Below are 24,642 nucleotides of genomic sequence, written 5' to 3'. Positions count from 1 at the left end.
TAATTTGTGTGTAGGTAGTTTCGGCAAACAAGTTGGTTTATTTCAGAGCATGACATCAGAAAGTGTCTTCCAGTCTGTGGCAGTGAGTAACAAAATCGGAATTTCCACTAAGTCTGCCCTCCTTGAGCAGTATTGTCAGGAAAAATAAAATATGAATACAGAGTCTCATCCCAAGCTTTGTGTGTTATTAGGTAACAGGGCTGATTTTATTTTAACAAATGTACCCAGAAGCATCCCTTTCCATGAACTTTGTCCCTTCAAAGCAGTCAACCAACTAGGACAGCAAACATCTGTGCCAACAATGCCGGCACTGCCAAAATCGTCCCTGCCTCCCACAATGCCTTGGTCTTTTCTCCATAATGGCTGTGCTCCTCCTGGAGAAGAGGACATGGCACTCAAGAACACCCAGTCATTAAGACCCTGGAAAAAATTAACAGCAACAACCAAGAAGGTCCCAGGCTATTTTCCTTTGCAGGGGTGGGAGGAAGAAAGATGTAGCCAGCAGATCCTCCTCATCCTGCTGGCAGTCAGTATTTACAAGAGAAATATTGCAATGTTTTCTGTGGCGATGTCAGCATGAGTGTGTTAAAGATCAGTCCTCATTTTGGTGTGGAGGACCGTGCCAATGATCTCCCCGGAAGGGAAGAGGAGCCGCTCCTTTTCTTCTTGCAGTAGATGATGAAGGTATTCAGAGGTAGCTGTCAACTGCAGCGTAGGGTCACCTATACCCATGGGGTTCTTGTTAGCCTTCCAGGTTCCCCTCTCCATGTTCTACACATGCTGGGTTGTGTCCAAATCTTTGCTTCCCTAACATTGTCCAGCTGACACAAGGAGACAAACAGGGGCCCTCCTGCCCAGAAAGGCCTGGAATGCTTACTCTCCCTGTCACAAACTGGTGCTAATCTCCAGAGCTTTCTCACTTCAGCTCCATTTCAAAAATCTCCAAGATGAAGTGTTTGTGCAGAGCTTGGGACTTTTACTGTAGTCATGCAGAGCTGTTTCCAGGATGGGCCAGTCTGAGTCACACAACCATGGGGTGAAAGGAAGAATGCGCCAGGGAGTGGTAAGGTGTAAAACTCAGCTGTGACATTGATACTGAAGTCCCGTGCAACTGTCATGGATTTAGCCCTCCTTATGGGTAGGCATGTTTAGAGAGATTCAAATGGGCTATCTAAAGTTCCATGCCTTTGAGCCGAGTATGGTAGCCCCTGCCTAAAATCCTAGCACCCAGGAGGTGGAGGAAGGAAGATCAGGAGTTCGGAGCCAGTCTTAGCTTCCTAGAGTTCAAGGTTAGCCTGAGCCCCAGTGAAATCTTGTCTCAAGAAGCTGGGGAGTGGAGGAGGGAGGAAATCCTTTTTTACATTGTAAAAGATACTACTGAAGAGGATTTCCAAACACAGGGTTATTTCCCATTGCTCTGCCCTTTTTTTCTGAGGATTGTTTGAGCTTGCAGCAGAAGAGAAAAAATGGCCACCCTGGACTGGGACAAATGACGATGTTCCTGGATAAGTTGTACTTGGGGCTGCCACTTGTGATCTCAAACCCCAAGGCCCACTGGCCTTTTAGACACATGGTTAAAGAATTTGTGACTAATCTCCCCCAGTTTAGCAGCTGTTTTCTCAGTAGACACAACCCACATTAATTCAAATGACACTTGATACTGAATCCAATTCGTAGACTAGTTAATAACTCCCTGGCTCTTGGAGTTTGCTAAGTGAGCCCTGGAGTCTTTCATTTCTTTCCTGTTAACGAATCCTTGCTCCACATTTGTTATTGTAGTTGTTGTTGTTCCTACAGTTGAACAAAAAGCAGGCTGTGGAATCATGACAGTGATGGAAATGGCCGCTACCTGTCGGGTTAGGAGATGGTTAGGAGCGGTATCTGGTGGTGCCAAGGCTTCCACAAACTATTGACCCCCTTATTCAGGTTAGCCTAAGGCAAAATGCTCGCTGCCTGCAAAAAGTGGTTCTCTACCTCTCAACTGCTGCCTTTACGTCCCTTTAAGGGAAACTACTGGAACGATACATCGTAAAAACCCCACATTTTAAATTCATTGAAAAAAATCATTGCTGTAGCTCTTCCTCCCACCACATCTTTAGAAGCAAAGGTGTTTGGCACCGGCCCCGAAGTTTGAGAGCCCTTCTCAGAGAGTATTTGTAAGTGTGCAGAGCTGGAGCCCAGTGAGCACAGTGGCTGCCTAACATGACAGCCCAGGTCTGATTCCCCAGCCCTGCGTAAAGCAGGCATGATGGCACATGTAATATGGAAGTGCAGGAGGTCAACTTAGAGGGTAGGGACCAGGACTTCAAAATTATCTTCGGCTGTATAGCAAGTTCGAAGCCCGCCCGGGGTTACCTAAAACCCTGTGTGGCGGGGGAGGTACATTTAAGATTAATTAGCAGTGTGCAAAAGTCAAGAATGAGCAAAGAGAGGGAAAAAAAGCTTGGCTCTGAAAGGACTGCCCTGCCCAAGAGTTTCACAGTCTTTACTTCGACAGACCCCAGTGGGAAAGGCGGATCTTCTTCCTGGGGAACAGGGATCCACTCTCAGGAAGTGTCTGCAATGGACAAGTGTTTCTCTGGTGAACTGATGGCTTTGCTACCAGTCCTACAGAGTTCCAAAGTGAAGCCGTCAATTTGCCTCTGTCGAACTGATTCCTCAAAAAGCTGATTCCAGGAACGAAACATTGGCTTCAATCCAAATATTGGTATCTCATTTGGAGGCTGGGGATGGTTTACACTTTCTCCTTGTAACATATTTCAAGTGGTACTTTTTTTCTTTTCTAAAAAGTTTCCTTTTCTTAATTGACAGCTTCATACACATATGTATATGTTTTAAATACATTCGTCCCCATTGCCCTCTGTTTTTTTTCAGTCCCTATGTATACCCTTTGCCCCACAAACATCTCTTCTACTTTGACATCTGGGCTGTTTTAAATGACTTTTCATTCAGAGTAGGTGATATCCACACTTGTTATGATTGGCGAGACCACTGGAGGCATGACTGAAATTTAAAGCTAATATACCAAAGGTTACATATTTGAAAAGTACGTAAATTTAAATTTGGACATGTATACACTCATTCAGATGGTTGTGCTTTTCTGGGCATTAACCCCTTCTTGAACTCCGTTTCTGAGAATTGTTTGCGGTGGCGGTCTTGGGTCTCTTTGAATAGCAGCGAATAGCCAGGGCACGGCACTGTGAGTGGTTGCATTTGTTTTCCTGGAAGCAGGGTCTGCCCAGGGCCACCACACCGGGTTGTTGGTCCCTCAGCATCTAAGAGGAAAGGCTGTGGTCCAGAGGCTCGTGCTACTGTGGTGCTTCACTGGCAGGCCTTTACCAAATCATTGGAGACATTTGTGGGCTGGTGGAAAGCAGCTTGAGACCCCAGGATGCTCTGCGGGGTTAATGGGTTTGTTTTGGAAAAAAAAAAAAAAAAGTGCAACAGTGAGGGATGGGCCTATATCACTAATGTGGCCTACAAGCGGGTGCTCTCTCTACTGATTTAAAGCATGGGGCAGAACCTCAAAGAGACAAAAGTCTGAGCAGAATCCCAGCGTGGCACTCTCATTTGCGATCATTAACTTCTGAAGGATGCAGGAAGTATTCCTTTTCTTTCCTTCGACACCACCTTGGCCTTGCATTGCCCCATGTATCCCACCACAGTGGGATGCAGCAATAAGGGCAGCCACTGATAGCAGTAAGTATTTTGTAAGCAGGGTGAGCGGAAGCTGGGGAAATGGCTCCATTGGCAGACTGCTTGCCTCGGAAGGATGAGAAGCTGAACTTGGTCCCCAGAATTCACACTTTAAAAGCCAGGCATGGTGACACTTTGGTTTTAATCCCCATTGTAGGAGCGGCAGATAGCACAGAGAGACCCCGTCTCAAAAACAAAACAAAACCAAATCAAACAAACAAAAACCCGAGGTGAACAGGCCATCCCAGAGGAACAACCATCAACGCTGTCCTCTGCCCTCCACAGGCACATAGAAATACACGTGCACAAAGGGAAAGGGTAGGCAAGACAAGAGGGCCTGGTTATGTAGAAACGCCATTCTGGCTCCACTGTGTCCTCTGTCAGAACTTCGACCTCCAGGCTCGAAGGGACTATCTCAAAGTATTCCCTCTCTAAGAAAAGAAAAAAAAAATTTAAAAAAAAAAGAACAATGAAATTGGGCATATTTTCTTTCTCCTTCCACTCTTCCATGCCCCTTTCCCTTGCTAGATGTCATCTCCTAGAGCTCACCACAAAGACATCCCTGCGGTTAGGGAGATAAGACCTCAGCTCACTTGGTAACATCATCACATCCAGGGACAGGATCCAGCTGCCCATCCAGTCCAAAGCTGTAGAGCTAAAGACAGGAGTGGAGGCCAGGTCCTGGGGGAAGATGGCTGCTCTCTAGCCTCAGCGTCTGGTAAATGGTTCTCAGGTCCCAGGGGCCTGTGGGTGCCTCCTACCCTGCACATCAGTCTTTCCCCAACTCAACCACAGTGTGCAGTGTGTGGGGCCTCCCCCCCACTTCCTCCACCCTCAGCACTTCTCCGGGGTGCCACCTGTGCTGCGGCCTCGCCCTAGAAAGAAGCGCTGCTATCTTTTGATGCTTTCTATGTCTGTTGAGTTGGTTATTTCTCAGAATAGGGCTATGCAATCACAATGAAGCCGCTAAACACAGAAATGATGACTTATCCCTTGCCATTTTTCCTGAGCTGCGTCCATTCCAGCTGCAGCCCCACCTGCCGCGTCTAGCATCCTTAACAGCCAAGCAAGGATGGCCACAGCCACTGCTCACTGAGCACCTGCTATGTGCCAGACCAGGATGCTACAGGACCCTTCCTTCACCTGTATGGTCCATAATAATGAGGCAGACATTGTTTTAACCACGAGGAAATGCATAGGGCTTAATGAAGGGCTCAGGTTCGAATGTCTGGGAAGAGACAGGACAGAGACTCAACCCCACGCTGTAGAGTTTGTGAATTTAGGTCTCAACCTTTTACCTTTTTCTCCTCTAAAAATAACTTCCACTTTTATCTCTTGTTTACACTCGGGGAAGCTGGAGTTTCATCTGGAGTGAAGCTAGTGAGACAAGGTGAACTGTCTTAGTGGGTTCTTTGTGCCCACTAAGTGTCCCTGGCACTGCTGCCCAGCCTGGGGTAATGAGACTTACAGCTGTCTGGTTTCCATGGATGGGGGTGTGTACGGGTGTGTGTATGGGTGGCGCGCCTGTGCTGCGTGAGTGTGTAGTGAGCAGATGCATTGTTGCACGCTCGTGGTAGATGGAGCGTGCATTCGTGAGGTGTGTGTGGTGAAACAAGATGGCAGCCGCCGCCGGCACTCAAAGACTTGCTGTCCTTAACCTCAGCTGTGGCAGTACACAGTACCCATCGCAGCCGTGGGTGATCAGATGTGTGGAAAGTGCTGCGGTGAGTAGTAAAGCAGATTCCGACCCTTGCCATCCTCAAGTACCAAAGTGTGTGGATGGCACACTTTCACTGCAAACTAGAAGTCACTGCTGAGTGAATCTGTCACAGTCACCCCACCTTCAATGACCGACACCCACATGGCCCAGTATTCGAAAGTTGACAGGCACGTGGGCAGGATGACCAGAGTGCCATCTGAAAGGATTGTCTTCGAACGCAAAGGGAGTACCTTCTGTAAGACCGTATTCTGCGCGCGCGCGCACACACACACACACACACACACACACACACACATGCACACACACACACACGGCTTCAAGGTAAAACTCCAAGATATACAGTTCTTTTTTGCTAGAAAAATGACATTTATACATTACTATGGTATGTGGATTCATGCTCAGATGTTGGCACTTCTTTTTCATGTGTGGGTGCAGTGAGCTTTATTGATGGTGTTCAAGAGAGTAGGGCTCCCTGGGCCCCTCCCACTATTCTGGGGTTCCGGGATGGAAACTTTGAGGGAGATGCTCAGTGTCAGGGGCTGAGTTGGGACGGGCACTCCTCAGCAGCCTCTCTCATGCTCTCGGGTCCTTGCTGGGGTGGGTGGTCCAGGGCTTCTTACTCCTTGGAGGCCTTGTAGGCCATGAGGTCCACCACCCTGCTGCTGTAGCCATATTCATTGTCACACCAGGACATGAGCTTTACAAAGTTGTCATTGAGGGCAACACCAGCCCCAGCATCAAAGGTGGAAGTGTGGGAGTCACCGTTGAAGTCACAGGAGACAACCTGGTCCTCAGTGTAGCCCGGGATGCCCTTTAGTGGGCCCTCGGATGCCTGCTTCACCACCTTTTTGATGTCATCATACTTGGCAGGTTTCTGCAGTTGGCATGTCAGATCCACGATAGACATGTAGGGGGTAGGAACATGGAAGGCCATGCCAGTGAGCTTCCTGTTCAGCTCTAGGATGACCTTGCCCACAGCCTTGGCAGCACCAGTGGATGCAGGGATGATGTTCTGGGCAGCCCCATGGCCATCATGCCACAGCTTTCCAGAGGGGCCATCCGCCGTCTTCTGGGTAGGAGTGATGGCATGGACTGTGGTCATGAGTCCTTCCACGATGCCTTAGTTGTCATGGATGACCTTGGCCAGGGGGGCTAAGCGGTTGGTGGTGCAGGAGGCACTGCTGACAATCTTGAGTGAGTCGTCACACTTCTCATGGGTCACACCCATCACAAACATAGGGGCATGGGCGGAAGGGGTAGAGATGATAACCCTTTTGGCCCCACCCTTCAGACCTTCTCCATGGTGGTGAAGACACCAGTAGACTCCACAGCATACTCGGCACCAGCATCGCCCCATTTGATGTTGGTGGGATCTCGCTCCTGGAAGATGGCGATGGGCTTGTGTTGATGACAGGCTTTCCGTTCTCAGCCTCGACTGTGCCGTTAAACTCGCCATGGGTAGAGTCATACTGGAACACGTAGACCATGTAGTTGAGGTAGATGACAGGCTCATTGATGGCAACAGTCTCCTCTTTGCCTGAGATGCAGGCGGCCCTGGTAACTAGGGGTCCAATACAGCCAAATCCGTTCACTCTGACCTTCACTGTCCTGTCTAAGGGACGGGACGCGGCTGGCACTGCGTGAAAAGAAGTGCCTGTTTCTGGAACAGGAAGGAGCAGAGTGCCGGTACTTCTTAAAATGATTCTGACAGTCTCTCAGCCTAGCCCGGAGCATTCATTCCCTCATGTCCCACCAGAACCTAACCCCCCTCTCCTACCAGCTAAGAAATAGCCAGCAGTTTCTGTCCCCTCCCCCCCCCCCCCAGGAATAGTGAAAGAAACAACTGGACTTGAGCTTTTGGAGAATATTACTATCCATCCTCCCCTTGAGTTTGTGGTTTACAGTTAACAGTGTGGAACTGTCTCTCAGTCCAAGTTTTCAGAGCATGCATTCAGAGATGGGATAGAGGGAGATTCCTCTTTCACTCTCCTTATTATTCTCAGTTTGGATATACTAATTGTCTTTAAAAATGCACAGGGAGGGAGAATATTTAAGAAATACTATTGATGCACGCCTTTATCTCAACACTGGGGAAACAGAGGCAGGCAGATTGCTATGAGTCTGAGATCAGCCTCATCTATAGTAGTAAGCTCCAGGCCAGGCAAGTCTGTACAGTGAGACAATGTCTGTTTCAAAATAGGAAGGGAGGGAACATAACTACTGGATTGTAATCGAGAGATACAGTCTATTTATGTATTTGAATTTGTCAGATCTACTGTTCAGATGTTATTTCCTGAGTCTTAGAAGTTGGATATCCTGGAAAACTGGTGAAATTTGTCATCCAAGAGTTTAGCCATTCATCCTTTATGATCTTACAATCTTTTTTTTTTTTTTGAGACAGAGTCGTACATAGCCCAGCTGGCCTTGAACTTGCTATGTAATGGAAAATAACCTTGAACTCACGATCCCCCTGCCTCTACCTCCCAAGTGCTAGGCTTACAAGGATGTGTCACCACACCCATTTTATGCAGTGCTGGGGATGGAACCCAGGGCTTCATGCATGCTAGTCAAACACCCTGCCTGCCAAACTACATCACCAACCCCTGATCCTACAAAGCTTAAGACCTACAGCTCTGCTTCTAGCAGGCCTACATCCTTGCTTATGAGTTTTAACAAAAGAAGAAGATGGTGACGACGACGACCTTTCTCTATCACACATTCCCCTAGGAATTATAGGGAGACAGTGTGAATACAGGCCTTGAATAGTGCTCTTCTTCACCCTCACCCCTTCACAGTCTGTGGGCCTTCAAAGTTTAGCTCTCGTGGTTCTGTGTTCCATGGCTATGTAAGTGTTGAATGTTGTCTTCCTGGTCTCCTGCGGCTTGATGCAGGGGGAGGTAATGCGTTTTCAAGGTTTAAAGTTACATGTTCTTTCCGACTTTTCGTCATGGACCCGGGGTTTGTTTGGTTGGAGCATGTTTCCTGACTGACATCATCTGCTGTGCAAGGAGAAGCCACTGCTCTTCCAAAACCACTCAGGGTCGTGGAAAGAAACAGCCGGCTTTTTTGCCGGGTACACTTGTGTGGCTTAACCTGAATTCTGGTGACTTTGACCCAGTTCCACACATCTTACTTCATCCGTGTGGTTTTGGTGAGAGGAGGTCATGGAACGTGGGCAGCTAGGATTAGCAATCAATGGTTGGCTTGTCAGGCAGGGGACTCTGGCCTCTTTGGGAGTGCCGTGAAGCAGACAGGCTGTTCAGAATTATGTACTCCGTGCACTCTGCTGCCATGTGCCAAGGACACCAGGGCCACACTTAGAAACCCATAGAGCAAATAGTCTTAAACAAACAATCCAGTTATTGTAAAACCCAATTCTGTGTCCACAGATTTTTTTCCCCCTGTTTGCTTGTGAAGGTGAATCATCTGGTATGTTCTTTTCATAGCATTATATGCGGCCATTGTTTAAGAAGCTTCCAAATGGAAATACCACGATTATGAAATGGATCTAGCTTGCTGACTAGATGAAGCGGGAGCTGGAAAGTGGAGGGGTTTTGCTTGGGTGTGAGAACTGTGCTGTATTAGGTGAGACTGTGTCATGAAACACAGTAAGATTAATTCTGAGGGATCTGGTTGAGCAGAAACTAGATAAGATTTCCAGATTGGGTTTAGTCAGCGAGGACACTGTTCTCTGCTGTTGTGAAAAAGCAGATTCTGAATGACAGCAGCCAGAAGCTGGCCCTCTGTCCTTGGCTGGAAAGAAGACTTAACCTAAATGTGGTGTGAATGTTCTTGCTGGAAGTGGAGAGGGTACTTGGTTGATCTCAAAAAGATCAGATGCAACTTTTGAGACAGATGACATTTTGTATCTAGTGCCATTTAAAAGGCGGCTATCTGGAATCTCCATTGTGCAGTCTAACTAGTAAATAAAATGGATTATTTTTCCCAATGATATGTACTAACATTTAACCCACACCAAAAGATTCAGCAGGAGTTTTCTAAATGTTCCTCATCCTGGAATCCTAGAAAGTTTTCAAGAACCACATATTGGAAACATATGTCTATTGATCTATTCGATACTAGAATCTTCTAGTTTGTTAAAAAAGCTTTGAAGAAGCTTATTCCAACTGGGAGTTTTGGCAGAATGTCTAGTGACCTTTCTCTTAGCCTCTAATTTCAATTAACCCCACAGATCCCTGGCCACAGATGCTTTCTGTGGATGAGAGGAAGATTTGGGGAAACAAGAAGAGAAAAGGACTTTATATCTGCTCTCTTAGTGACATCCTCTTTTCAGCACTGGGAGGGAGGAGGGAGTTACTCTGCCTCTGGCCCAGTTTAAGAGCTGGATGACGTGTTAGAAAGCATCATCTTCTTGCTGGTCAAGTCATGTTGCTCCAAGTTTAGTTGGTTACTAGGGCGTTACCAAAAGAGGTGAAAGAGTCGGTTACTTTAAATTTAGACATTTTGTGTATGACTGTGTAGTTGGAGAATTCTGGAGAGACTTGGGTCTAAAACTCGAAGCCCTCCAGCACTCCCCTCCATGGCAAATGCAATTCCATTCTCATTGGACAGAATGTCCCTGTCTGGGGATGAGCAGGCTCATCTGGATTTGGCTTTTAGCAAAGACACAGATGCATCAGGGAATGTGAGTCGGGTTTTCTAAGGAAAGCTTAATCTGGTTGGGATGGAAATATTACAGGGGATTAATGCTCTGTCCCCATTGTCAGAACTACCTATATCTTCACAGAAAGCCACATGAGAAGATGGGCTGGGCTTCCTTATTCTTCAGAGACTTCCTGCACACCTAGCTAGCTCAGCTTTCTCTGAATTCTTTCTGGGACATCCTGGCCTACTGTTTTAACTCTTCTTCCATCTAAATTACACACAAAATAGTACAAGTTCCAAATGTTCAGTTGTGCTCAGCTTTAATTACAGTTTGCAATCTTTCATGTCTACATGTATCTGTCTGTGACTCTGCCTATGTTTGTGTGTGTTTATTGGGTATTTACAATTATGTGTTGGGAAAAAAATATTTTTAAAAGCTGCTAGGAGAAACCTGAATCAATATGATGTTTTAAAGAAGTGACTTCATGGACCAGTATAGGTCTGTCACAGAGTGCTTGCCTGTCATGCACCACAAGGCCCTGGGTTTACACCACTAGGCCCTGGGTTTGCTCTCTAGCAACACACATACATACATACATGCATACATGCATACATACACACACACAGTTGGTATATTTGAGGTCTTCAAGGACAAGGGCACAAAGAAGTATAGGTCTTTGTTGCTTTAAATGATGTCACTGGAAAGGGGCAACTACATCATTTGAGGGGCCCATCATTTGAGTCAGCTTAAAAAAACTTAAGACTGAATCTTAGGATGTCTAAGTATCACATGAACATGAACTATGTTTACCAAGGGGACATCATGGCATCAATGGTGTTCCCAAATGAGTGGTGTAGCCCTGCTTAAACAGTGAAGCTCAGTGGCTTTGCTGTGTCTTTTCCATCTTAAGGGCCTTCTTCTTTTAGGCTGAGACTATGGTAGCAATGCCCATCAGTCCTCAATAAACTAAGGACTTAAAATGTATGTCTAGCTCATCGGTACAAATTATAGTACCATGTACTTTGATTCTTTGTGGTGGACCCGTTGTGGGCAGTGAGGGCATGGCGTCCTAGTTCTTGCCAACAATGATATGCCAAGCTTCCCAAAGCTTCCTGTTTATATAGGTTTTCTTCATCTTCAAAGAGGGTCAAGAGCTTTCATTTACCACCACTGCCTGGGAGGTAAGAGGGATTCCCGTTTTATAGGTGGAGGAAGTAGAGGCTTTAGACTTACCTGAGGCCACCCAGGGCGTCAGGTGTCCTAGGACAGGTTGGCAGGGCTGGTACCACCTTGGCTGGATAGCTCTCCAGTTTTCTCCCTGGTATCATTTATTCTCGAGACCAGCAGGCAGGCCACTAGTAACAAGTCCACAACATCTATAATAAACCAGGGTAGGAAAGAAATACCGTGGGTCTTTGTTTGTGTGTCTGTCTGTCTGCCTGCACATTAAGCTCCAGGTTATGTCAACATGAAGGAGATTTCACGTGACCCTCCCCAAGGCTTTCCTTCCCTTCTGCAGAATGGGAATGCTAAAAAGTTGCCTCCTTCAAGGATGCTGTGCACGCGGATATCAAAACAAACTAATGAGGTCAAAAACTTCGAAAACCCGCGCAGAGGTCTGTGACTCTCAGTTGTCATTAGTGCTGGCCTGCTGGAAAATGACGACGAGGCTGCTTATGGAAGGGGTATTGAGGGGTAGGACTCTTCTAATTAGGGGTCTAATTGTTTTGGTGATGTGTGGCAATGATTTTAGCACTGTCATGAAAGAATCTAAAATCAAGGGAAGAAAAGACTATCTTCCCGGGGAAAGCTAGCATTCTGAGCAGTATATATTTAGTAGACACAATGGCAAAACAAGTTGATGATGAGTTTTCGGAGAGTGCAGCTGGACCATGGCGCGTGTGGGGGAGGGGCCAGAGAACAGAGCCACACTGTATTCCAAGTCACAGGTCCAGTGTGACAGGCTGCTGTCTCCCATCATAGATATTAAAAGGCGGGGAGAGGAGGGAGGTCAGTCCTTCCAAGGCAAGAAAGACAAAATAGTGACCACTGGGCTCCTGACCCTTCCCTATAGTACACTTATGCCAAGCACCTTAGTAAGTTGTAGTGCTGTGGATAAGGGCGCTACCCCTGAGGGGATGGTTTGAACCTGAAAATTACTTCATCTGAGTGAACCAATCGGAAGAGGCCTCCTCAGCAGGACTCACAGGTCCAGTGGAAGCCTGGACCCTCCTTTCTCTGCTGGACTCCCCTAGGAAGGGTGCAACCGGCACAACCAATTTTGCAGGCCCTGAAAACCAGAGGGGGCCAAAATTGCAGAAGCCTGGAGTTTCCAAAGGCATTCCAGGCAACTCAGAGGCTTGACACACAGGCCAAGCTGCCGTGCACTGCCATGCAGGAGACTTTAATACCCCAGCAGTTTTAAACTGGGGATAAAATAAAATGACTAATCCACAAAGGACTCAGCCATTTGACTAAAAATAAAATCAAACGCCTTAGGGTTTTTCTTTTTAATCTTTATTGGGGTTTCTGCTTACAAAAGTAATACATGCTGGTTGTAAAACGAAAATTCAAATATTAGAGAAATATGTAACAGGACAAGGACATTTTCTTCCACATACTCAGCCTTCCAGGAAGGGAAAAAAAAAAAAAAAAAAAGCAAAACCCCTCAACAGATTTGTGCAAATGAGAGTTTCTTTTTCAGGCAGATCTTTGCTGATTTTTTTTTTCCGCAACACAAGCAACATTGATTGACATCCACGTGTGTGACAGATATAATATTACAGTTGCACCCATGGTTTGGCTCCTAGGCATTTTCCCAGCAAGCCAGAAGTCACCCTAAATTCAAGAGAGTGTGGGTGCTGAGGAGACTGCTCAGTTGGTAAAGTGCTTGCATCACCCACATCTGTGTGAAAAACCAGGTGGGGCAGGGAGAGAGAGACAGGGGAGCCCGTGTCTGGCCGCACTGGTCTATTCCAGGTCCAGTGAAAACCCAGATATCAAAAAATATGGTTGGGAGCCAGGGAGGTAGACACCCATCATCAACCTCTAGCCTCTACAAGCACATGCAAGCATGTATACGTGTGTACCCACACAAACACAGAGAACACGTGACGTGCAAATGGCCTACAATGAAAAATGATTGGCATGCACTGGGTCTCATTTTTTTCTATGCACCAACAGAAAAACTACCTACAGCCCACTACTGTTGGTGACATATACTGTTGCTGCAGCTAGGTGCTGGTGTGTGTGGTGCTGCTGTGGCCGCCAGCATCAACTGCCTTTTACGGTCCTTAGAAAATAAGCAGCTTTTCTCTATCCCCGCTTCGCAAAGAGCTTGGACTCAGGAGGAAAGAGTTTTATCCCATTCTAAGACAGGGCTCCTTATCAACAGCAGCACTAATAATGCCAACTAGTAGTCATCAAATGTGAAGTGTAAGAACCATGCGGTGTGTGCCTGAGGTGGGTGCATGTAGAAAACAACACGTGGAAACAGCTCAGAGCCGCCACTGTCCATACAAATCTTCGGCTAGGAAGCTGGGGTCAGGGTGGTTAACTAATGTGCCTAGGCTTAAGAATTGGTAAACCTGAGGGGAGTCACTGGAGGGTCAAACATTCTACCTGGAATTCTGCAAAATAGAGCAGGTTAGCCCGAAATATGAATGATGGTTTACAGCCATGTGCTAGGTAGGTCATTCCCGGGAAGGGCTACTGACTTGGGTTCCTGTAGCATTGTGGTATCTCTTGTATTTTGTACCAAGTGCAAGCTCGCTGATGTTTGTTGTTCAGATGGTTTAGCTTGGCAGGGCAGTATGATGAGAAATTGTTATTATTTTGTGTGTGTATAGGCACAAATGTCCCACAACACACATAGGGATGTCAGAGGACAACATGCAGGAGTCAGGCCTCTCCTTTTACCGTATGGATCTTAGGGACTGAACTCCAAGTCATCAGGTTCGGTGTCCAAGGCCTTCACCTCTGAGCCACTTTGCAGGCCCCAGAGCTACGTGTGCTGTTAAGCAGTCTTCTCCCCAGCAGGAGGAACTGATGGCTGCCTCTCCTCAACAATCATAGCAACATTGTTCCCTGGGAGGCCAGTCGGGGACTGTACAGCCACATCTGGCTCCCAGTAGTGTACCACGCTTGATGCGATTGCCTGGGAGGAATACACATGTGCTCCGGATTAGGGTGTGTACTTGTGATTGTCAACCTCGGTGGTGTCAGACAGAGATTGCCCTTTGGAATGCTGGCCATGTGTAGAACATACAGGGGCTAAGACACACCGTTTATGCTGAAGTGTTCTTTGTGAAGAGCATGCTTCCTCGTTGAGGGATTTTTATCATTCTTGTTGAGATGGAAACTTAAATTTGTGACCATTCTTTTGAAATATCTGGGAGGCATTGACTGATTTTTCTTCTCTGGGATTCATTTGTGTGTCAACTGAAAGCAAGCAGGGCTGGGGTGGGCTTCTGCGTGCTAGGGGAGTTGAATGGAGAGACGAGTTAAGTGCCTTGCTCCTTCCTGGTCGCAAATGTTTGCCGTGAGAATGTCAACGAGTGTGATCGGATGACATTCAGGGGGCTTGCGGTAGGAACAGGTGCATTTTCGTCATCTCCCAAAGAGCACTTGGAGCTGAAATTATCTTCTGAGCTAAGACAGCCGTGCAGGGGTCAGCCAGCGGAGCAGCGTAATCTGACCAGACGGAAGAGCTGAACTTTGCTCTGCAGAGTGCCTTCGGTCCTCGCCTGTGAGGTTCCTGGAGAAGCTTGTTCTAACTCTGCCTCTTTAGCCTACGCTGCCCACTGGGGCTAAAACACATCACGTGGGGAACAAAGGTCTTGGACAGATGAGCAACTCCATGTGAGCCCATTCATTCTTAGCTCTGTGGCCTCTGTGTAAACTTGTGCAATCAGCTTGGCTTTAGATAGCCTTGAGATCTGAAAGACCTGAACTTATGCAAGGCTGCAGACCAAGGGCACTGAAGCCTGACTCAAGCCCCCAGCCCTGACCCTGAAATACCAGATGCCTGAGGCTGTGCTGCCCACTAATTGCTGCCGTGAGCCATTCCTAGGTGATGGTGTTAAGGCAGGGATGATACTTCTAGCCCCTCCCCCTATCATGAGCAGACAGCCAGGCCTCCCTGTATATAATTCAAAGTGTTACTGGGGCCATTTGAAAGCATTCTGAGTGCTCTCTGGACTCCCACTCTCAGTTTTAATTCCTGCTCCATCCCCAGAGCCCAGCAGCAGAATTCACATCCCTACTTGATTCGGGTAGTGTTACCTACTGTCCCTAGATAGCCTGACCATGGCCTTCGGATTCTTATACAGAAATGATACACATACCTCCCATCATGAAGGCAGACTAAAGGTGGTTTTTTTCTTTTGCCACTGTGTGGCTGTACATGTGCATACATGCATGTAGGGTCCAAAGGTTTAGTCATGGGTCTCACTCACCTAAGTGCTCTCTACCTTAGGAAAGAGTTCCCACTCACTGAACCCCTATGCCCTGAAGATGATTCTTGAAAGGCCCAGGTTGAAGATGAACGATGCTCGGTTTGCCTCAAGTCATCTTGATGGTGATTCACACTGTGGGGCCTAAAGAGGCCTGCTTAAGTCATTTCAGTGACAGCCTGAAGTGGAAGAAGGGCAGAAGGCGGCTCCTGACTGGTTGTCTTTATTTCACAGATAAATTCTGTTTAAGAGGTGGACTGAGTGGTGTCATGTAATTATCCTCTTCCTCACAGGTCAGGGTGGAGGCAGCCAGTTCTCGTTATAGACTGGTCCATGCATATGGGAAAAGCCAGGTTGGAACTGTGGGCCGATAACACTGTTTAGATGCCTTTCTCTCGGCTATTAGCACAACCGCCCAGTGCCACAGACCGCCTTTCCATGACTCTAATGAAGATACTGAGAGGAACACTCAATCTGAGCCCTTAGAATATATTCCTCAAGGAGGTCAAGCAAGGCAAGGTTGGAAATAGGCTTTTTATTAAGACAACTATAAACATTCTAAGTTTCAGTAGCACCATTATGAGGCAGAAGACCTCCACATGACATAAAAGAATTTGAGTGAGATTTTGAACAGTCTCTAAATCTGGGCAGGAGAGATGCCTCAGTGTTTAAGGGTGCTTGCTGCTCTTCTAGAAGGACCTGAGTTGGGTTCCTGGCACCTATGGTGGACAAGCTTCAGGTACAGGGAACCTGACGCCCCCTTCTGGCCTCTGTAGGCACTGCTGTCACATGCACATACCCACACACATACACAACTAAATCTTGGATGAACAAATATGGGATACAAGGGTGAAAAATACATGGGAAAGGACCCTCCTAGAATAGCTGGAAGTCACCACAACACCTGTGTTCATCTTCTTGCAAGTTAGCAAGCTGCGGTTTTGGACCTTATGCAATGATGTCATGTCATAGCCACAGTCAGTAGTTACAGAAAGTATCACTGGATGTATTTCGTTAGAAGAGAGTAGACTGTGGTGTGTGTGTGTGTGTGTGTGTGTGTGTTGCATACATCACACAACAGAATGTGTGGACCATTGTTTTTTTTGGGCAGCATAAAGCTACCTATAAGTGGCATAAAATGAAATTGACCAGGGCATTTGTTATTCGGTCTGTGTGTACAACTTGGTGTGCTATGCTGATATCCAGTGGTGAAAACTTTTGAAAATGTAGCACAACAGAACATTCTAAGTAAGCAGGGGCTCATCACCATCATTGCAGATCAGCTTTGGTCTCCATGAGTTCACATAGAAATCCTATTTAAGAGATGAGTTAAATGTGGGGTTTTTTTCCCTATGTGTTCCATTCTGTATATCTCAGTTTTCAATTCTGCTTTTTCTAACTCTACTGGAAATACAGTGTGTTTATTTAGAGATATGCCTGCCCAGGACGTAGAACTTTGGTATGATATCTTAATCATTTGGTTTTCCAGAGGCAAGCAGCTTTAAATAATCAATTACACAAAAGTACATGCACGCTGCACACAAAAAAAAAAAAAAAAATCAATTTCCATCATTAAAAAAAGTTCAGAAGCAAGCTCTCCTGTTTGGCAAAATTCATCATTATTAAATTCAGGCAGGATATTAACTTTATGGCTGAAAGGTTTTGGCTGTTCAGAGATGAACTAATTTTGAACACATGGCAACTACATTAATTCTTTTAAAAGATGAGTGAGGAGCCCTTCCCATCATATGTAACTTATTAATATTTTGAATTGAATCATTTTCCTGAGTAGACCTGACTTTTCGGGGGTGTATTTTTCTCTACCAGTCAAGAGCCACATGCTCAGCCAAGACAGATTTATGACCTTTTAAAAATAATGATGGAAAATGAGATGGGGTGGGAGGGGACACGTTTTAGTATCTGCTCTGCTCTGAGGCCTAAACTGCGAACTCTCCAGTTCTGGAAGCCTTTGAAATGCTGATTCCAGTCTTCTTGTGGGCTCTTAAACACCTTCTCAAATGACCCATTTTAATAACCCGAAAGCTATTATATAACGAGCAGCCATAATTTAGTCCAGGGCTCTAGGGGGACCCTCACAGTTCAGCAATGAATAGTTAATGCAGGATAATGTTTAGCAGGTTATTAGTTTTCACTATACAAATGCTGATCGGGGAACGCTTTTATAAGGTGTTTAAAAGAAAATGTAATTAACTGGTTGCATGCTTCTGTTGCAGCTCAAATTGAAATTATTCCATGCAAGATCTGTGGAGACAAATCGTCAGGAATCCATTATGGTGTCATTACGTGTGAAGGCTGCAAGGTAAGCTATTTTAATTGTTGTTGTTGTTTCTATTCGTGTTACAGGGCATCTTCGAGATTTCTATTTTTTACTTCCAGTCTGCCTAAAAATTCAGCTCCTTGAGATTCTGAGTGATGATGACAGGGTGCGGTCAGCACTGCGTTGTTAAATTATAATTACTGCAGTTACATATACTTTACCCCTTCCTTCAAAATGTCAGGAGAATTAAAGGGCAAGGGACCAGAATTGATTGCACTGATGCGATACCTCTGGGGCTGGGGAGGTGATGGCTCAGTGGGTTAATAGCATCCCATGTTCAAGACCGAGGACCTGAGTTCAAATCCCTGATACCGGTGTGAAAAATCCAGGAATGGCCACTGATGCCTATTACCCCAGCTTTCTGGGGAAGAGAAACCAGGAGCTTAATAGCCAGCTTGCTCAGCTGTAGGTGAGCGCCGGGTTCAGGTGAGGAGCTGTCTCTAGGGAATAAGAGCTATAGGGGAGGACACTGACATCCTGTTACAGTCTGCATTGGTGGAGTGCATGCACACACACGGAGACTGCTGACTGCCCCTGTTACTGTACTGGATTTATGAGAAAGTATTTCTAATGAGTCTCACATGCATGTAACTTAGTTTTTCTGTTGGTGTCCAGTGTTAATACACCTGGCCAATTTATTTATGGGAAGAACTGAGCTTTAACTCTTGGTGTCATTTGTCCACATTGTTTGGGACACATCTTAGCCTTTTAATGACCTGGCTTCATCCATAAAGTAGCCATGACACCTGCCCTTCCCACCTGTTAGGACTATGTGGAAAATAGGAGGTGCTTTTAAATAGTACAGGAAAGTGTCATCTGACTCTAAATAGCATCTTCGTTATTGCTGTTGTGATCAGTTGTATGGCGTGACCCTGGGGCCATGGATATAGAACTGTGAGAGTGGAAAACAGAGATGCTTGTCTTAATCAGTCCCAGACCACACCCCCATACTGTTATTCAAATTCCCATTGATTAAAATTGGAAGTCTTCTGCTTGTATGGGAAGAGTCTTGAGATAGGGTTAAAAAAGCACAAAATGAGTGGGAGAATTGCTGCAAAAAGGTCTAGGAGACAGTTACAGCCAGACCCAAATTAACCCTGAGGTTTTTATAAGATGGAGGGGGAAAATATCAGTGAATTTGGTTTGATTTCCTTTAGTGAAAACTAGAATGTACGGTGTCAAAAGATAGAAAATCACCTGCAGATGTAAGTAATCGGCTGAGAGTTTTGGGGTAGATTAGCCTCCTAATTTTTTTAATTCTTTCTTTCACTGCTAATCAGAATATCATTGTATATATGTAAATGTATCATCGAGATTGCAGGTTAATGAAGATTGGATTTTTTTTTTAAGTCTATGTATTTACTTGGGGCAGGAAGATGGTGCGAGGGTGCCGTGGCATTCGAGTAGAGGTCAGAGGACTTGCAAAGGCAGTTCTCCCTTTCTGCCATGTGGGTCCTAAAAGCTCAGGTCATCAGTCTTGGTGGCAAGTCCCTCTGCCTGCCAAACCACCTAACTGGTACAAAGATTGGGACTTTTGCGCATCACCAAATCCTTTTGTACTTTTTTTAAAAAGTACACCTTTCAGAAGTGGGGAACTTGTTTCTTGAGGGGAATTTTGAATTATTCATCTCTGTGGTAAAGGCCTTATGGTACTAGATTTTAACAAAAGAAAGAAACTATGCCCCTTTCTTCCTTAACCTGGCCTTTCTGAAATAAATTCTTTTAGAAATGAAATGCTTGGGGCTGGAGAGAAGGCTTAGTGGGTAACAGCACTGCTTGCTGTGCAAGTATGAAGACCTAGCGTCTGTTTTAAAAAAAACAGAAGGCTGGACATAGTTGTGTGCACTGTAGCCCGGACATTGACAGGGGCAGAGGCAGGCAGGTCCCCAGAGCTCACCATCCAGCTCCCCAAACTGAACAGTGAGCTTCAAGTTGAGTGAGAATCTCTGGCTCAGGTGATAAGAGAGACATAGACATGGGAAGAAGACACCCAGCATCCCCGCCTCTGACCTCTGCAGACCCCACACACAGGAGAAGAAAGCTATGCAAATGACCTATATGAGTGCTGACTCAACTTCAGCCTCTGTGTCCCCAGAGCTATGTCCTTGGTGGGAGCCCCAGTTCCGCTCTCCCCCCTCCAGCAATGTTTGCTCTGTTGTGGTCCTCAACACATCTGACCTTTGTGTGTGGTGTGTCCCCTGGGTCTTTACACCACCACCAATGGGTCCTTGCATTCCGCTCAAGAAAGCTCAGCACTGAGCTTCCTGAGCCTGTCAGCCGTACCACTGTGGTTCTATGGGTGAACTGACATGTAGTACTGGAAATATGAAATTTAGGGGTGTGGTGGGGGTGGTAGCTTGTGCAGTTTGGAAGGCTCATTAATTACAGGGTATTTGGTAAAGCCTGAATTGACTAAGCACCAATGTATTTACATATGCGCAGTGTACATTTAAGGCCCGGTATTTATTCCAGAGAAAATGAATACCAACAGTAAGGCTGACAGCAGTTGAAACCTCATTTATAGCTGGTCCCCCTTCCAAACCCTATGCATGCGACACCTCCATGCTGAAGGGGCTTTCGGTTATTAGTGGTTCTGCCCTTCTGCTCAAGTGACCTCCCACAATGAACACCACTTGGCCACTCAAGTGTGGCTTATTCAGGGTTGTACAATATTAGGAGCTCATTTTGGAGGGATACGGTGCCCGCTCTATCTCGGAGTTTCTGGCTGTAATAATTTTATCCCTAGTTACAGTGAAGTCAAGAGGCTCATTCCTGCCACCGTCATTAATTACTATATTCTAACCAGGTGGAGGCGATCCCACCATGGTGAATCATAAATAATTTTCTGGCATTATAATTACACATAGGAGGATAAGCCACCTTGCGTGTCAAACAGATTTGTAATGTAATGAGGGGGATAGGAAATGGGCTGTGTTGTTGTGTTAGTTACTTTTCTATTGCTGTGATAAAACATGGCAAACACAACTTAGAGGTGAAAGCATTGAGTTAGGCTTACAGTTTCACAGGGTTAGACTATGTGAGAGCATCAAGAAGAAGGCATGGCAGTAGGGACCGCTGAGAGTTCACATCTCAAGCTGCAAGCAAGAGGGAGAGGGCAGGGGTCTGTTGAGAAAAACTCAAGGCCCACCCCTAGTGACACACCGCCTCTGACAGTGCTTCCCAAATAGTTCTGCCAACTGGGGACTAAGTATTCAAACATCCGAGTCTGTGGGGCCATTCTCATTCAAGCCACCAGAGTCATTTTCTGAGGTAGCTGTTTTGTCGATACATTAAAAAAAAAAAAAAAAAAAAAAACACCAATCTGAAGTCATAAAGAAGCCATAGAATGGGATCGCTGAAGTGATTATCATATTTGCTCAGGTAAGCAAAGACAGTGGATGTGAGGATTCCTCCCCTTGTGTCTGGATCTTCCCAGTTTGCCCTCTGCTCTCACCCTTAGAGATCTAGACAGGGCCTAGTGCACTACCTAGGCTCTGCCTGCCTGGGCTGGAATTCCGCCTGGGACTTGTCAAGTTGAGCAGTGACATCATCTACAGTATCAGTCAGTCCCCCTAAGCTGTGGGGAAAGGGTAGTAAGCTGCTTGCTGGGTCGTCACAGGCATGGATCAAATATTCAGGAGAGGCTCGGGTATGCGGCAAGCACTTAGCAAGAGCCAGCTGCTACCCAAGTTGCTTCATGCCTTGGCAGTGCTCAAAGTAGGCAGGTACTGTTTCTGGACCATCCATGGTCTAGTCTTGTCTTCTGCGTCCACTGGCACTTTTCATGTCAACACTCATGATAGTAAAAGAAATGCAGAACTCTCCCTTGGGGTCATGTACCGTAAGGAATCCAAAGACGTAGCTGACTTTATCCTCCCTCAAGCAGTTGGTGGTCTAGCTCTAGAGAAGCCTGCACAGGGCAAAAATAACTGTATAAACTCACAGATGCCCGTATCCAGCTGATAGCATTAGAGGAATCTGGGCCTCGTTGAGTTTCAGAGGCCCAGGAGGGCGTCCTGGGCTAAGGATTCAGCACAGTGAGGAACAGCAAAGGTAAAATGGCCAGCGATAGGCAGCCTTGGCTGTATCCACTGTTTAAGGAAGGGTATATAGCCCAGTTGGAATGGAATACGTGCTGCTTGCCGTGGGCAGTGGAAGAGGACTACTATGCCAAGAGTTCATCGTTTTCGTTATGAATGTGCTTTGGTTGCTCTTTGGAAAGAGTGAGACAGCAGTGTGCAAGGATTCCATTCCGTCAAGAGATGTTTCTGAACTCCTGGAACCAAATCTAGTGGAGGACTCGTTAAGAATCACAAGCTAGTGGGAACCAGCGGTTGGAAAGGCCTAGAAATGATGCTTGGAACTGTAGATTAAAAGCCGAGCCTCCAGTCTACCAAGTGAAGAAAGGAATAGTCTGAGAACTGTGCTCATGGTTAGAGTCCAGTTACCCCTCGCTCTCACTTGCCACCCTTGCCGCGAGGCACAGCAGCTCAGCTGATAATGGAACATAAAGGTATGTATTTATGTGAGCGCGGGTATCCATGTAGGTCAGAAAAGGGCACCAGATCCCATGGAGCTAGGGAACTAGAGTCAGCATTGGTTGTGAGCTGCTGGATGAGGGTGCTGGAAACCAGGCCTGGGGCCTTTGCAAGAACAGGAATGTTCCAACAAGCAAGCCCCTACCTGTAAGTTCTAAATTTTATTGTAAAATCTAGTACTGGGGTTAGTAAATTCGTTTCTGATTTAATACCCTTTGCTCTTTATAAAAATACAGATAACCAGGCCAGGTGCCTTGGCACATGCCTTTGATCCCAGCACTTGGGAGATAGAGGCAGGTAGATCTGAGAGTTTCAAGGCCCGCCTGGTCTACAGAGAGTGTCCAGGACAGCCAAGGCCACACAGAAAAAAAAAAAAAAAAACTGTCTCAAAAAACGCCAGGAGTAGGGGTAGGGTTAAAGAAACCCTGTCTCGAAAAACAAACCAAATAAACAAGCAAAAAACTTATAACCCGTGTATATACGCACACAAATGAATCATAATGCCGTTACCATGCACGATTTTTCAATGGTTTACAGCTAAGATGGTGTCCTGTGTGAACTTCCTGTTACAGCCAATCACGAGGAGATTTATAACCATCTCCTCATACAAGCATTCTCGCAAAATAACCTTTTTTTTCTCCCCTCTGAGGAAATTGTCAGAGCCTGTGGAGCTTTGTATGTGCTTGGCTGGAAAGAAACTTGAATATTCCCCTCAGGCCCTAATAGCGCCTCATAAATTCTATTTTTGTTATTCAATTGTAAAAAGTCACTGTGATCCCTGATCTGGTTCTGTATAGTTTTCAACATTGTTTTCATGCTCACTATTTTTATTTTTAATGCTTTAAAACGCCTAGTCCCGGACCAGGGCTCAGCCTTTTAAAATGAAAGTCAGATTCCGGGAAGGACAAGCTGTTGCTTCAGCCTCCGGCCTTCTAAGTTTTCCATTTTGCCGTGTTAGGTGGACAGCGTGCCTCTGATTCAGTCTCCGGCATCAGAGAACAAGTGACTTGTTTAGTGTGTCTCAGGAGCTACTGCCCCACCTCAGCTCACAGGCATGCTAGGTTCCAGGAAGTGTGGTAGGGAGAATCCTCCTTGCCCTAGGACCACATTTCTGGAAGGTTCTCCTGGGGGTGCTGTGTGCCTTTCCTGGGACTGGATCTGAGAATTTGGGAGCTTGGGTGCTGGCAACATTCACACTTATAAGCGGGACACATGAGGTAAGGTCAGCTTCCATCCAGAGCTCACTGGCACACACAGTTCCCTGAGGAGGTGGGACATTGTCTATGGAAAAAAAAGTGTCCCTGAGAGTTGCTGCCAGATGCCTGGGCACTGGAGTGGTACTGTACCGGCTAACTGGTGCAAATGGGGCCACCTGTTCTCCTCTGAAGAACCTGAGTCCCCTCTTCCTTCCTTACTGCTTAGGAGCCTGCTATTCCTGCCCTGATCCCGCTTGCATTTTTTCACTTCCTTTGCCTCTTGCTCTCCCTGACTTCAACCTATGGAAGCCCTTTCTTTACCATGAGCAAAACTGGCGGTTACCAATTCTCTCCCTCCCCCATCGTCCAAGTTCACTACTTTCTACCCACACTCATCCTTACCCTCCTGAACGTCCCCAAAAGAAAGCTCCCAGGATAAATAAAATTGGGACATAGGGCATCTGTTTTACCTAGGGGACTCAGGTCTTCTCAGCCCCAGAAATAAAAGGCAGACATAGAACCCACTTGTACAGTCTCCTGAATTTCCAGTTCTTGCAAAATGCAATGCTTTGGGCAGGCATAGGAGCACTCACAATAACTCAGAGTCATGAATAAATCTTGGTTGTCAAAAAGCAAATGTGTAGCCATTCCAAAGCGTCTGCCATTAGAATTCCGAGAGGCAGCTGTCAGCTGTTTTCTTGTAATTAAACAGCCAATGAGCAGCTAATTAAGACATATGTGTACACAGAAGTGGAAGTGGGTATGTTAATGAACTGTAGGAATCAATTCATTACGTGAAAATTGTCAAAAGACCAAACATCAGATCAGTATTGCAGCCTGTGCTTCGTGAAGAAGCGGCCCCGAGCAGAAGGGGAGACCCCCTTACCCAGAGCAAGACTCCTGAGTACCTCACTTCCACACCTACAGTTCAGTGTCCAGCCAGCCCACATGCTTGAGTCAAATCATTAATAACCCCCATGAGAAAGGTCACTGATATTAAAAAAAAAAAAAAAAAAAAAAACTAGAGATGTAGCAAACTAGCTTTCCCACCTATATAGAAACGCAGCATTTGAGACCTTGTGTCTCCCTTGGTCT

General features: G+C 46.2%; 1 protein-coding gene and 1 pseudogene across 2 annotated transcripts in view; one reads left to right on the top strand and one right to left on the bottom strand.

Moving 5' to 3' along the window:
• Rora (RAR related orphan receptor A) overlaps positions 1-24,642 on the top strand; it is a 731,475-nt gene that overhangs the window by 674,790 nt on the left and 32,043 nt on the right. For both annotated transcript variants that reach the window (XM_060384829.1, XM_021652660.2), the window contains one exon: positions 17,710-17,795. In XM_060384829.1, coding sequence (XP_060240812.1) covers positions 17,710-17,795 — 86 coding nt within the window. The remainder of the gene's footprint in view (positions 1-17,709; positions 17,796-24,642) is intronic.
• Positions 6,003-6,918, bottom strand: LOC110557984 (glyceraldehyde-3-phosphate dehydrogenase-like; annotated as a pseudogene).

Source organism: Meriones unguiculatus, chromosome 6 (genome assembly GCF_030254825.1).
Source record: "Meriones unguiculatus strain TT.TT164.6M chromosome 6, Bangor_MerUng_6.1, whole genome shotgun sequence".
In the NCBI taxonomy this organism is placed as follows: Eukaryota; Metazoa; Chordata; class Mammalia; order Rodentia; family Muridae; genus Meriones; species Meriones unguiculatus.
Note: the sequence above shows the minus strand (reverse complement) of the source record. Positions and strands in the feature narration are given on the sequence as shown.